Source organism: Diuraphis noxia, unplaced genomic scaffold, assembly GCF_037042655.1.
Source record: "Diuraphis noxia isolate RWA-SAM2 unplaced genomic scaffold, SU_Dnox_SAM2 contig0003, whole genome shotgun sequence".
In the NCBI taxonomy this organism is placed as follows: domain Eukaryota; kingdom Metazoa; phylum Arthropoda; class Insecta; order Hemiptera; family Aphididae; genus Diuraphis; species Diuraphis noxia.
Window position 1 is genome coordinate 17,227,213 of NW_028301713.1, and position 14,810 is coordinate 17,242,022.

The 14,810-nt window shown below is 28.2% G+C and overlaps 1 protein-coding gene across 3 annotated transcripts; it reads right to left on the bottom strand.

Annotated features, from left to right (window-relative positions):
• Positions 1–2,080: 2,080 nt before the first annotated feature.
• LOC107167547 (cationic amino acid transporter 2-like) lies at positions 2,081–14,810 on the bottom strand. Of its 3 annotated transcripts, XM_015516639.2 has the most exons (14): positions 14,521–14,807; positions 13,099–13,330; positions 11,586–11,714; positions 11,296–11,451; positions 10,627–10,731; positions 7,468–7,623; positions 6,842–6,966; positions 5,066–5,163; positions 4,803–4,942; positions 4,263–4,365; positions 3,942–4,081; positions 3,535–3,701; positions 2,527–2,635; positions 2,081–2,394 (listed from the first exon to the last, which is right to left on the bottom strand). In XM_015516639.2, the coding sequence occupies exons 1-14, from the start codon at positions 14,536–14,538 to the stop codon at positions 2,288–2,290; spliced, it is 1,785 nt and encodes a 594-aa protein (XP_015372125.1). In that variant the 5' UTR covers positions 14,539–14,807; the 3' UTR covers positions 2,081–2,287. The 3 variants fall into 3 exon arrangements, with proteins under 3 accessions (XP_015372125.1, XP_015372127.1, XP_089078113.1); XM_015516641.2 differs by lacking the exon at positions 3,535–3,701 and having other exon boundaries at positions 14,521–14,810; XM_089221987.1 differs by lacking the exon at positions 3,942–4,081 and having other exon boundaries at positions 4,261–4,365; positions 14,521–14,809.

Here is a 14,810-nt window from a genome sequence, read left to right on the forward strand (position 1 = left end):
GATGTTGCTCTGCTGTACAGTAGGTTACAAGTGGGTTACTGTCATGGATGGAATTAAATTTGAATCTATTGATATTATATCATTGTATACGAAAAGCGATTCTGAGTGGAGACACTGGAGACGGTTTATCTGTCTAGGATATTTTATATTAAAAATTAATTATATTGTTAATATTTCAAACAAATTGTTGGTACCTATAAAATAAATTATAAATTAATCTACAGATTGTTAAAAATTTTCAAATCTTAGATTTAAAAAGAAAAACTTTTATGAATTTCTAGCTTAAAATAATTTGCGAAATTTCGAAATTCGAAATTTTTTGAAAATTGCATGGTGGATAGAATATACTTATATAAACATTCGGTGAAAATTTCATATATCTATGGTCAACTGTTTTAAAGTTACGTCAAAAACCAAAATCGATTTTTACTTACCAATTGTGCGTAAAATTTTTCGTTTTTCCTTGAATGTTTAGTTAGATTATCCCGATTATTTAGAAAAATATTGAGAATTTTTTTCTTTTGACCCCCCAAAGTACCAACTAGATTCACTTTCTGGTCAATTGAGGTACTGAAGTCGAAAATAAGCCCCAAAACGTGATGACAGACCAAAAAAAAACACACACACACATCATGGTAAAATCAATAGGTACATTCCTCGCTCTGCTCAGAATCTAAAAAATGAAATCGACTTCATTTCTTGTAAATAACAAACAGAAGGATTTGTTTAACAGTTTCGTTGGGTAATAACTATTCGATAAAATATTTTTAAAAGTTATATAAAGGTTCCAATGTATTACTATTTTCATTTTCAAAAGAATAAATGAATAGTCTGAGATAATGCTACCACAAGGAATGCCATCAAACAATATTAACAAACATCAGTTTCTATATATGGGTGAGCCCATAAGCAAGTTACGTGTTGGTAACATTTATGATCAATTTAACAATAAACCCCAACATAATTAAATTGTCAATCGATTGTAAGGAACGTTAGGGATAGCTACATATTAAATCTAAAGTACAACTGCTTCTTCCTAAAATGGTAAGCACATGATAAGATCACCTATTGGTTCACTCAGATTTCAAAATGTGGTCTTATGCCATTATCGCAAAACAAATTGTGCAACGATAAAAAAATAATTTGACTTCTTAATAAATTTCACGCAGAATCGTATAAGATATTTCAAACACACCTGAATATACAGATAATAATTTGTAAGCTCACCAATTCAGGCAATAAAACCTACTCGACTTTTCAATCTAGTGACAATAAAATATTCAAACAAATAGGTGATACACATCTCAATGACGATCATATAATGATTTGATTTCGCAATAATATTTTTAAGTTTTGTATCGGTGCATGTGAATAAATATGCATAGGAATGTAAAGTTATTATATTATCATAATATCTATGCTACTTTAAAAAAATGTTTTTATTCGTATTACTTAAAGTGACTATGTACACTATTTGTTAATAAATAGCTTAAAATCATAAATTAATAAACCGTTTTTTTTTTACCTACCTAGATAAGATTAAATATTCGTATGTATTTCATTTATCATTGTTATTGAGTATTATTTAAATTAATTAAAAAATAGTACCACTTAACATTGACCAAATGAAATGAAAATGCTAACCGTAGAAATTATTTTGAGTTTATTATCCCTTGTGAAAGTCTGTTTACTATAAATAACAGACAATGGTAGCTAATAATAGTTTATAGTTTAAACATAATAAATAGCTATGATATTGTTTTTTTAAACCTGCTACACGTGTGGTAAACTAATTTTTTCGTCGGAAGTTCGATATTTGTGTCCAATAGCGATGAGCATTAGGTCAATTGAAAAATTATCCATTGCCATCCACGTATCACTAGGTTTTCAATACATTCTAGTCCCGCGCGTACCGTAGACGTACGAATGTACGATTTGCTCTTGAAATATCTCTTTAGATTATTGTTTAAAATTTTTTACATAAGTTTGAGCATTATTTAGAGTGAAAACAACTAAACGTTGTATTAAATAATAACATAAGATAAAATATTATTTTGACCTTAAAAAAAAAATATAATAATTTTGGTTTTTTGTTGAGTTTTTATTATTTACTATGTAAATGTACTAAGTGTTACAAAAATAATAATATAAAAATTCACTAACATGATAAACATTTAGGTACTCATAATTTACCATCACGGTAAAATTCACCTGTTGAAAATATTGTTAATATAGTCGTAATAATAATATTAATACTCATAAATAACCGTTTTATCATGTAAGCAAATTAGTTAGAGATTTTTTGTTCATTTTTGCCTTCTTTGATTTCATTCGACTGATCTTTGATACCTTCTATGCTATGTTTCAATCCATAGAATGCGTATATCAATAATCCTAAAACACAAAATATAATACCTATGGTTTAGCTGCGTCATTGTATATGTATGTACAATGAACATACATTGTGATTTAAGTAATACACATTTATTACATAAAATTCAATTTCCCATAAGAGTTTATACAAACCTATTACTAGCCATACGCTGAATCTTATCCACGTCTTGAAATTTAATTCCATCATAAGATACAAGTTGAGAACTATACTCAAACATGGTACAAAGGGAACAAAAGGCACCTAAAAAATATTAAAAAAAATTTTGAAATATTTGTTTTTTTTTTTATCTAAGACAGGTATGCCGTATGTCTTAAACATATCTATAATATACTAAGTGACACATTTAATTAAAGCTATTCATTATTTCGAAAACTATTAATGTTATTGAAAATATTTCTCAAATGTAATTTTAAATACGCAAAATTCTCAAAAATAACTAAATTTTTTACACTTTTTTATAGTAGTAACTAATACCTAATGTTTACATTTTTTATTGTGTAGTCCTTATTTAAAGCAGAATGTTACTATCTTGGTGAATTTCAAAACATAAAAATCAATTATTGAACGAATAGTCTGTGAGTTATAAATAATTAAATTTTTAAGTGGAGTGGTTTATGAGTATAGATATAGCCTACAAAATGTTCACTTACCTAAACTTTCAGTACTTATAAGGGGTGATTAAACTATTAAACTACTAGCACAAAACTTGATTTTGTAAATCGAAATACCCCGAATAGTATTCTGCTTCAGAAAAGGAGATGTATGTTGTATGATTTTATATAAAAAAGTAAAAAAAAAAAATGAAAATTATAACTGTAATAAATACTAAAAATATAATTTTTTTCCCAAAAATAATGTTTTGTATTTTTTATACTGACTTTAAAATTGAAATTGAAATATCATAATATATTTCTGAAATACCAGTAGTACATATGGATCACACCATTCACACCGTAAAATATAGTGTATAGAAACATTATGTATTAAAGTTGAATATAATATTATAGGGAATTTTGTCATATAACTATCATACGCCATTGGGCATTTCAATTTAGCTCAATAAAAATTTGGTCAAACCATATTAAAATAAAACACTATTGGTTTTATAGTAGGTATACGGCAAAAAGTAAAATTCTCACCTTAAACGATAAACTTTCGATTGCTTGTGGAAGTCTGTTCATCATTAACATGACAACCAATAAGATAATTACTGACAAACAAATTATGAAGCTTAGTATTAATCGGCCAGTGGCTTTATGAGAGTCCCAATTTACCACGCAAATACAAAATATACATGCAGTAACGGCTGTAACATATTTCAACCGGATACGATTAATATGCGTGTTGGTATAAAATATATGGTATATCATATCATATACTACCATAGAACAAATTCACAAATTAGCAATTATAGAAATCATTAAAATTATTGTATTATTATAATTGCAAAGTAAAATAGAAGAACGTATTCGAATTTCAAGATGACACTAATACGCAATAGTATTTTAGTTGAAATTTGTTTTTTAATTGCTTAATCACAACGTACTAAAAATTGATATCAATACTCTCGACACGTATTGGGTGTCCCTGTTCGTATCATTTGCGTTCGATACATTTAACCACATGGAAATCGTATAAAATTTAGGGCCGACTGAATCCCGGCTGTATAAATTATTATTTTTATACCTGAAAATAACATATTTCATATTAACATAAATTAAAATATTTAAATCAACCAGAAAAGTCTTAAACTAGTTAATAATACATAATTAGGTTTTTTAAATAAAAAAACTTTACAGGTGATACTCAAGTTCTATATTGAACGTTTTAGTAATATTATGGTATGATGGTAAATAATAACAAACACCTGAGGATCAGAACGCAGACGCAAACGATCATGTACGACTGAAGCGTGCCGATGGATGCCATATCAACGAGCTGCTCGAGATTGAATATGGTTGACAACAGGCCTGCATGGAAACGATTACGATATTTTATTGATTAATAGTATTGTATTATCATAAGTGATTAAAATTAAGTAATACCAGCCACCAGGATAACTATACAAAGTTAATTATTTTTGGGGGTTCTAGGGCAGTGCTTTCCTAGTACCTAAATAATTCGTTTCATGAAATAAATACTAATATACCTATATTGTATGAATTTTTCAGGCATTTTCTGGTCATTTTATTGATTATTAGTGACAATAATAATACATTGTATGAGCATTTAATGTAAATTAGGAAATGATAAATAATAAATCAGGAAGCATTGTTTTTATAATATTTGCTTTGTAATAATTTTTGAGTATTTTACGTACGCTCTAAATATCAATCGTTCTATGTAAATATTATATAACATGAAAGCAGTAGATAAACCGATTGCGTGTCGGACACTCGCCGCATACCTGCACAGACACCACAAATTATCGCAGCTATGAACGGTGTTTTGGTTTTCTCGTTGATCGTCGCTAAGAAACTGAACAACAATCCGTCGCTGGACATGGCGTACAGGATTCGTGGTATCGGGAACAAGCATCCTATCAATCTTTAAAACGAATGACATTAAGACCGTATAATAACCTATCGAATTTATTATATTATTATAAAATTATCATACGACGCGTTTTTCCAACATTAATATTGAAAAAAAAGCCATATAACCGCTTACGTGGTGAAAAGCGCGAATACCGCACCGCCGGTGACCAAGTGTTTGAGAACAGGCATTCCCAGGTTTTCGTAAATAACCGGTAATGGTGCGTTCGGATCCTAAAAAAATAAAAAAAGGAAAGGGCAACACTATTATAATGTCACTGTCGATGGACGTAATTTGGCGGTCGCTATATTGAAGTCTATGCGATTACCATACGTCTCTTTGACAACGGAAATGTCACTTTTTTAGCATCATCTTGTCCTGACAAATTTCAGACAAAACGCTTTTTTCACGTTTGTTTTTAGAGGATAAATAATCCCGTTTTAATCCCGTCACCTCTATATATAAGTGTAAAATAAATACCTCTACGTGGAAAAATAACAATATATTTACTGCTTTGTATTGGGTTATAATTGAAACCAAAGTTAATAACTATAAACTTTTAAAGTTATAAACAACAGTTTTTGTCTAATGAGCAGTAAATGACGACAAACGGTTGCTTTGGAGTCACATCATATTCTTTATGGACGTATGTCACAGTGTAGTATAATGAACTTTCATAACAAGATTGAAATTAACTACATATAATATTATATCAGGCTATCTCCAAAATAAAAAATCACTAACATTTTAGATTCTGAGCGGAGCGATGAATGTATTGATTTTACCATGATGTGTGTTTTTATTTATTTTTTTTTTTTGTGTGTGTGTCTGTCATCACGTTTTGGGGCAGTAAAAATGCTTCGATTTTTGACTTCAGTACCTCGTTCGATCAGAAAGTGAATCTAGTTGGTACTTTGGGAGGTCAAAAGTAAAATTCTTAATACTTTTCTGAATAATCGAGAAAAACAAATTAAAAATTAAGGGAAAAACGGGAAATTTACGCACACTCATTTTTCGACAAAATCGATTTTGGTTTTTGATGTGACTTTAAAACGAATGACCATAGATACATGAAATTTTCATCGAATGTGTATATAAGTATATTCTATCCACCATGCAATTTTCAAAAAATTTCGACTAAAGTTGAACTATTCATAGGCATTTGAAATTTTCGATCATTATAAGTTTTTTTTAAATTAATATCGATAAAAATTTATTTGTTGGGCAGAAAAGCTTGGAAATTTAATACAAGGCTCTTAACATATTGTTACAATAGCAGTTGAAAAATAAAAGAAATTCATACTCACAATTTTTTTTTATAAGCATTCAATGTTTGAATTTTGCCAAAATACGTAAAAATCACGAAAATTCACAAATTATCTTAGATAGAAATTCATAAAAGTTTTTCTTTTTAATTCTAAGATTTGAAAATTTAATACAAGGCTCCTAACATATTTTTACAATAGCAGTTGCAAAATAAAAGGAATACATAGTCATAATTTTTTTTTAAGCATTCAAAGTTTGAATTTTGACAACATATTATGTAAAAATCACGAAAATTCGCAAATTATTTCAAACTAGAAATTCATAAAAAATCTTCTTTTTAAATCTAAGATTTGAAAATTTTCAATAATCTATAATATATCCTAGACAGATAAACTGCCTTCGCTCAGAATCGTTTTTCGTATACAATAATATAATATCATTGGATTCAAATTTAATTCCATCCATTACAGTAACCCACTTGTAACCTACTGTACAGCAGAGCGACATCCACGACTTACCCGCCTTTTTTAGAGTTTAATTTATTGAGATTTGAGGAAAAATTATGTCCATTTTTTGTTTTTACGAACATTTTAAACATGGTTATCATATTATATTAAGCCCTTAAATATAATATTATTTAAGTACTTGATCGTAATACGGCCACATCAGCGTCAACACCGACGCTACGCTCGCGTACGCGACTGTGACGTTGAGCAGTGTCAAGACTATTGCCAACGGGATGGTCTTCTTAGGATTTTTCGTTTCTTCTCCTAAACAATATTATCGATAGTGAAATTATTATTATGATAAAATCATTATAAAATATAGAAATATTTTAAATACGCATGTATATTATAATAATATAGGCGGTAAATTTCAAAATGTGTCATGAAATGCATTTTCTTAAGATAATTCCTTTTTGTGCGAAAATATAAAAATACTTATAATTCAAAACATCTTTACATAAGTACCTATTATAGTCAAATAAAAGGTATTGTATAATACAAAATATATTTAAAATTACAGTAATGATTTTTAATTGATTATATGTATATATTATTGTATTGAAATGTTTCAAAATGAAAAATGTTTTTAAAACATACCACACTTGTAACCCTAATATTAATATATACACGCGCACTTCTATGGAAATGTTTTGTCAACGGCAATGATTCGTTAAGTTATTATTAATGATTGATATATTAATATATATAGATAAGGACATTTCCATGTTTTGTATGAAAAACATGCCACCAAAAAATAATGCTTACCAGTCGAAGCAATTGAATCGAAACCGATAAACCCGTAGAAACACCTCGCGGCTCCTGCAACCATCCCGGTCCAGCCAAAAGGCAAGAACCCGCCATTGCCACCGTTTACTCCAGGCGGAATATCGCTTTTATCAATGAACCAATTTGATATATTCGCTACAACCAAACAACTATAGTTAGATTTTTTTCTACACATAAATTTAGATGGGATAAGAGATAAATAAAAAAATGTAGTAAGAGTAACATAGAACTTTGATACTGCGATTATAAGATTTGAGAATACATGATACCATAGAAAATTGAAAGATTTCGAATGGAAAAGTGTTATTAGAAATATTATAATATTATTACTGTACTATTATTTTTTCCTGGTTATTGAAATTGAAATTTTTTTTATCACAATCATTTTTCAGTTTTGAGAATAACCACTTTCATATTATATTTTTTTCAAACACTATATGCTTAGAAGTTTTAAGATAGCGTACGATTCCAAACACTCTAAAGTGCTTTAAGATTAAAACTTATTTGTTTTAACGTAAAATTTTATAGTACCTATTTTTTATTATTTTTATTATTATATACCACTTCTCGCCTCATGTATTGTAAAATCTAATCAAGGAATAAACATGATCATATTGTAATTATTAAGTTTCAAAAAAGTGTTTAAACTAAAAATCCTAAACAGTAAAAAGTTATATTATAAACATATTATATCAATCATATCAAGGAAGTTAAATAATATTTGTGATGTTAGTGTTTTCAGTTTTGTTTACTTAACATATAATGACTGATGCTATACCAACATGTTACATTTTTAATTATTTATTTGACATCGAAATACAAATAAATAATAGGTAAAATAAATTAAGATATGGGTTTCTTTATAAAATAAAAGCCTATGTTAAACATAATATAGAGAACGTTATTATAAACACAGTATTTTTCAAAAAAACTATGTAAATGTAAAATAGAATAAACGTATAAACTAACAGGCATGAAACTTAAAAGATTTAAATGTTGAAATATTTAATTAAAAAGATATGCAATGTTTTTATACCTATATTAATAAAAATTATTATTTTTACTAACCTATAGATTCGTCGTGTGAACACTATACCATTAATTAATACATTTTTAATACCTATATGAATAGTTCACGCGCAATATACCACGAACCTGAAATGAAACATTATTTCTAATAGCTGATAAATATAGTATGGCATTAATGTTTGGATAATAAAATAAAATAATAATGATATAAAAAAATTGAAACTCTGATGAACGTGTTGATTATTACGCGCCTAACATGATAATAGTGTTAAGTGGTTGTATTTATAAAAATGGTAAATTACCGACATTATTATAGAAAAGTATCATATATAAATGAGAAATAAAAACCAAGTGGCGGAAATTCGAAAGAATTTTGATTCGAAATTGGCCAGATATTATCATATTTAGCATTATCTAGAGTAGTTTCAAGTAAAAAATAAAGAAGTGTAATATTTATTTGACTTTACCGACAACCTGGGAAAATCCAATACATAGCTGGATTGCGACGAAAGATGTTTTACAATAAATTATAGTCATGTGGAATTATAATTTGTTGTAGCACACAATATAGGTATTATTATCATTAAAATCGAAGGAGGTCGTGACAATCACTATGGGCAATATATATTTTTAATCAAATACAAGCGTGATTAATGTAAAACAAATGCAAGATAATATAAATAAAGATTAATATAAATATAAATTAAAATTGTAATTAATTTATTAAAATTCTTTAAACCTGCGTCAAAATACTATAGAATCGTAATGTTCCATTATAGTATAATTATTGCAATTTGTTAGTAAACGTGTTTGACTATTATTATTATTATATCAAAAATTAGTTATCAGTTTAAAGCTAAATTACAATTTTACAACTAGATATCTACCGACTCTAATTTACCTAGTTACATATATAATAGCTTATACCTATACATAATTTTATTTTTATTGGTCTCTAAAAATAACATCGACAGCAAAGATCATTATTTTCAAAAACTTATGACATATATATGATTAAATAAATACATAGATAAGTTCAAACAAAAGAGATATACATTTTTTTTTTATATATATTCGGTTGTAGAAATGTGTGCTGTAAATTAACTAATCAAATGCAATCAAGAAATTCTATCGTGGATCGTTAAAAAGGTATACATTTTATGTATTTGGTGATAATAAACACCAACACAATAATTATGATACTAATCATATTTTATATATTTTCGACACTATTTAATTATATTAACCTGACCTAACCTATATATATATATATATATGTATAGGTAAGTAATTATTCAAAGTAAATAAATATTAGTGTTTTAACTTTTAAACATATAAAAATAAAGAAAATACTATGTTAATTTTGATAATTTAATTTAAATTATTTATTAATTCTATGATGAATATTTAGTTATTTGTAATATATACTAGTGAAAAACAATAGTTTCATTTTTAATTCTTTATTTAAATTTTTTTTTTTTTAGTGCTAAGGCTTCGACAACTGAGGTCATTAGACTGGGGGAACTGTAGGGAAGGTACTGTAAGTTTAACACGCGGGTTTTTGGCAGAATTATGAATGGGCACCCGTAGGTTTCTGCCATACCCGGTTGAGGGACGGTGGCCTCACTCTCCAGACACCGCGAAATGTCCGAAGAACGATGACGCCCGTAACCGAGATTCGACCCGGCGACGGCGCGCATCGCAACCGACGCCTTAGTCCGCCCGGCCACTTAATTCTTTATTGATATTATGTTTTAAAAAACTTTAAATGTTGTCAAGTATACAACAACAAAATATAGAAAGAATAATCGTATTTAATATTAAAAAATATATCTCGATGATATTTTATTAATAAACCTTCGATTCTATTTTACCATTTTTACCACTTTATTAGTAAATATACCGATATTTTTTACATAAATCAATCTCTACATTTTTTAACAGTGCGGATTTAAAGAGTTGGTATATTAATATTGTAGACAAACCACTAAAATTTTTGAAAATATCATGGAATTTTGCAGGCAACACAACTATAATAATATTTACCTTTACCTACTAATAGTAACATAATTTACATTACTTAAACATAGATAGGTATCAAATACGTACCGAAATATAATCCACTACCAATGATCGTACACACGGTCACTAAATTTAATGTAGTAAAAATGTTGTTCAAAGTTGATGATTTACGAACGCCCCAGGCCACGACCACTGTAAATTAACAGATAATGTGATCAATAATGCAACAATAATTTGTAACTTGTGCTATAAGTATAAAAATGAATAAAGTTTACTTCCATCAACTGACGTTCCGCACTATACATAATATTTAAAACTAATATTCCGACCTACAGAAATAGTTAACACACGACAATGGCTTCAAATACTTAAGCTTGATTTTATACTTTTATAATACTATAAGAATTTCTACTTAACAATACACTTGCCTATATGAATATATGATTGTATTGTGAATTAGTCGAAAATATGTATATGAAAAAATTAAGAGATGAACTATAAATTAATAATTAATTCAAGTAAGATAAATATTGTTGAATATTATTTTATTGTTAACTCACTTATTTATTATTAATAAGTTGTATGTCATTGTCCTTTTACAGTGCAATAGATATTATGTTATGCCTGCAGGCCGCGTTTAAGAGATGAACACGATACACTATAAAATGCTCAGTTTCATTGTATTTTACTTCAAAGCGTTGTAGTTTTTTTTACAATAAGACATTTCTATGTATCAAGTAGATAAAATTCACTTACAGGCAATACACATAATAAACAAAAACGATGCGATGTCCGGATATTCGCCCAAAAAATCCATGTGTATCGGGAAATGTTTTTTCATAAACCTTTTCTGAGGGTCTCCAAGTAAAGAATCTAAATAGTTACTCATCGCTTTGGCGACAGCAGCGGTACCTAAAAAAATATCAAAAACCATATTGACAAAATCTAGTTAAAATACAAGTTAGAATAAATAATTTTTGTAATTACGTATGATAGTTGTATGTAGGTACTATTCTAAAACATAATTTACGACTAAGTAAACTAACCGATTGTGTGTTCCACTAGCAAATTCCAGCCAATGACAAACGCAATAAATTCCCCAACTGCCACATAACTGTATATGTATGCAGATCCAGCTTTGGGCACCCGGCTAGCGAATTCAGCATAACAAACACCTAGAGATCAAAAAGAACTTAATTCAAATTAGTTAAATCCCGGTGGATTACACAGTGATTGCGCGTATTAAATAATATAATAGTTTGATGAAATACATAAAGCTTCATTTCAAAATCGGACTGTAAGTCCAAATCGTTTTATAATATTGTATCGATTACAGTTGCCACACCCGCATGTGTTATCTCCGTCTTACAAACGTATAACATAGAAAAATCTGTTTAGCAACTTTACTCCCTTTGTATTTATAGTAGAATTACCAAAATTCCACAACGCATAGGTAAGAACTTTATCTGTGTCATAGCGTCGTTATTTTTTTGATAACATTAATATAATTAAAGTTATAAGCTTAAGAAAATACATTTATTTTTTATTTTTTCATTAAATTACTTAAAATTATTGGTTTGTGCTATCAAAAAAATAACGACGCTATGACGCAGATAAAGTTCTTACCTATGCGTTGTGAAATTTTGAAAATTCTATTGTTAACATTGAGGGAGAAAAGTTGTCCCGCGCTAAACAGATTTTGCTATGTTATACGTTTGTAAAACGGAGACAACACATGTGTGGGGTCCTCTTAATGTTTCATGTGATGAATTCATGGGTTTTTATGAATATAAAATGTATACAATGAGTCGTCGTTACTTGGGAGGGATACGGTATATTAAGTGTAGGATGCATAAATTTTGTGTTGATACATTGATGTATTTAACTTATTTAAGAGTGCGAATGGGTTCTATCATTGTCCCGGTGGCAATTTTAAAGGTTCGAGAAGCACTAGGCTTTATTGTGAGGATTTATCCTATTTGTACGATGTAATTTTTGTATTTTACTCTTTCTCCCTCAAAAAAAAAAAAAAAAAAAAAAATAAAGAAATACTTAAAGAAATTTTAGAAACAATGCTAGTCAAAAATAATTGGTGACGATCACCAATAATATTATACAATCGATTTATAAAGTTATAAATAAACAAAAACATCTCTACTATCCAGTTAATAAGTATAAAGTTAATAACTTGGTATTTTTATATTATATATTTTTGCTTATGCCGCAAAGTGAATTATTATTAATATTTTATACATTTCTCAAATGTACATTTTCGTTAAATTATCCGCCCATTTTATATTTTCTACTGCACAATTATAGTGCCCTGCTGCACCTTACAAAAAAAAACCTCTGTGGCAGCATTACTGTCCTCAACCTTCAACCATCGCCAATCGATACCTATTCGACAGATACAATAATCAATAAAATATGCTTGCTATTTTTTAATTTCCCAAATCAAATCAATCATTCTATGACGAAACACCCGCAATCTATGAAAGCTCACGATCAAAAGTTAAGTAAGCTACGGCAATTAATTTAATTATGTACTTGAACACCTACCTGATAACGAAGAAACGGTCGCAGCCAAAATGAAGGACAATACAACGGCTGGGCCGGCAACTGACTTTGCTACTGTTCCAGCCAACACATAAACACCACATCCTAACGTGGAACCGGTGCCCAAAGCGGTCAAATCCACGACATTTAACACTCGTTTAAATTTGTCTTTTTCGACTCCCGTAGTTTCTTCCACGTAGGTTTTTTTCCTACTCAGTTTTTGATACACATTTTTCTATCAAGGAGAAGAAAAGACATTAACAATTAAGTACATATTACCAAACAAAATTCACACTGCAATTTATCTCTTATAAAATTACATTGAAAAAATATTAAAAATATACAATTTTTATTTGATTCTTCATGGTTTAATTTATATATAAATTCCCTGATTTTTGACATATTATTATCATTTTAATGCAACATTTAAACATACAAAATCACAAATATGAAAGTTTTGATACAATATTTATTACAGTTAGATTGGTAAATTTAAAATTATAAAATACGCCTTAGAACTGGTTATAAAACTTTATCTGAATCTTGAAGGTTGAATTTCTTTGAGTTATATAACATTTCCAGGGATCGGAGGGGATCATAATGATTATAGGAATTATTTGAGTAAGATTAAACGATATAATCAATATTATTATTTAATTTCAAATATTAAAATGCTTAAATTGTTGTCAAAACTAATTAAAAATAATATATGTGAATATTTTACAACTGCTTAAAAATATAATTTGTATTACACCGTATAATCCAAAAATTAAATAGAACTTGTACAATTTCCACTAATGTTACAATTATATTTTTTCTATATTTCTTCGTTGTTCTACTCTTATAAATGTTACCTTGTACTTTTGCCAGTGTCTTCTGAAGTAGGACCTCACAACACAAAACTCGTACACTTTTAAGTTTAAATACTCAGTTATCGATTCACATTACTATATAAATATCAAAGTTGTGTACAATGAATTACAATAGATTTATTGTTCGAAATTACGATTTTTTTTTATTATTATTCAAATTTATATTTGAAAATAATTTTTGATTTAATTCAGAAATGCCAAAAAGTATTACAGCATATTATTGTTTATAATTTTTTTACTACACCATTTATTTATTATTTTTATTTTTTTATTTTTTTACAACTTGAAATACACAGTCTGTACAATATAGCACAATGTATTGTATATATGATATTATAATAGTAGCATTAATATTTGCTATTAAGAAATCACCCATCGGTGACACTTGACTGGGAATTAGCGCTGAGTAGAGTCTATAGAACTTGAATGTTTTTTTTATTTATTAATTAAAATTTATATTTATTATGAATTTACGACAGGGCTTTTCAACCCTTAGTAATAGAATATTAAGCAAAAATCAAACATAGAAAACGCAACCGCTACAAATACTTACGGTATACGTGTCGAGCATTTTCAATTATTTCCAAGCGAATTCCAAAAACAATCTGCGTCGAAGACTGATATACGGGTGTATAATGTTATACAATAATATAAGGTGTCTTAATAAGTGTACTATTATACAATAACGCAATTATCAAGACACGATAAACGTCATGATTACGATTTCCAATATTCGGTCAACACTATACGTCACTATTCACGTTTTGCGATCCATCGTTCGACTGGCAATGAAAGTATGAGACGAACCACGGATATCGGCCGACGACAACACCGTGCCACATT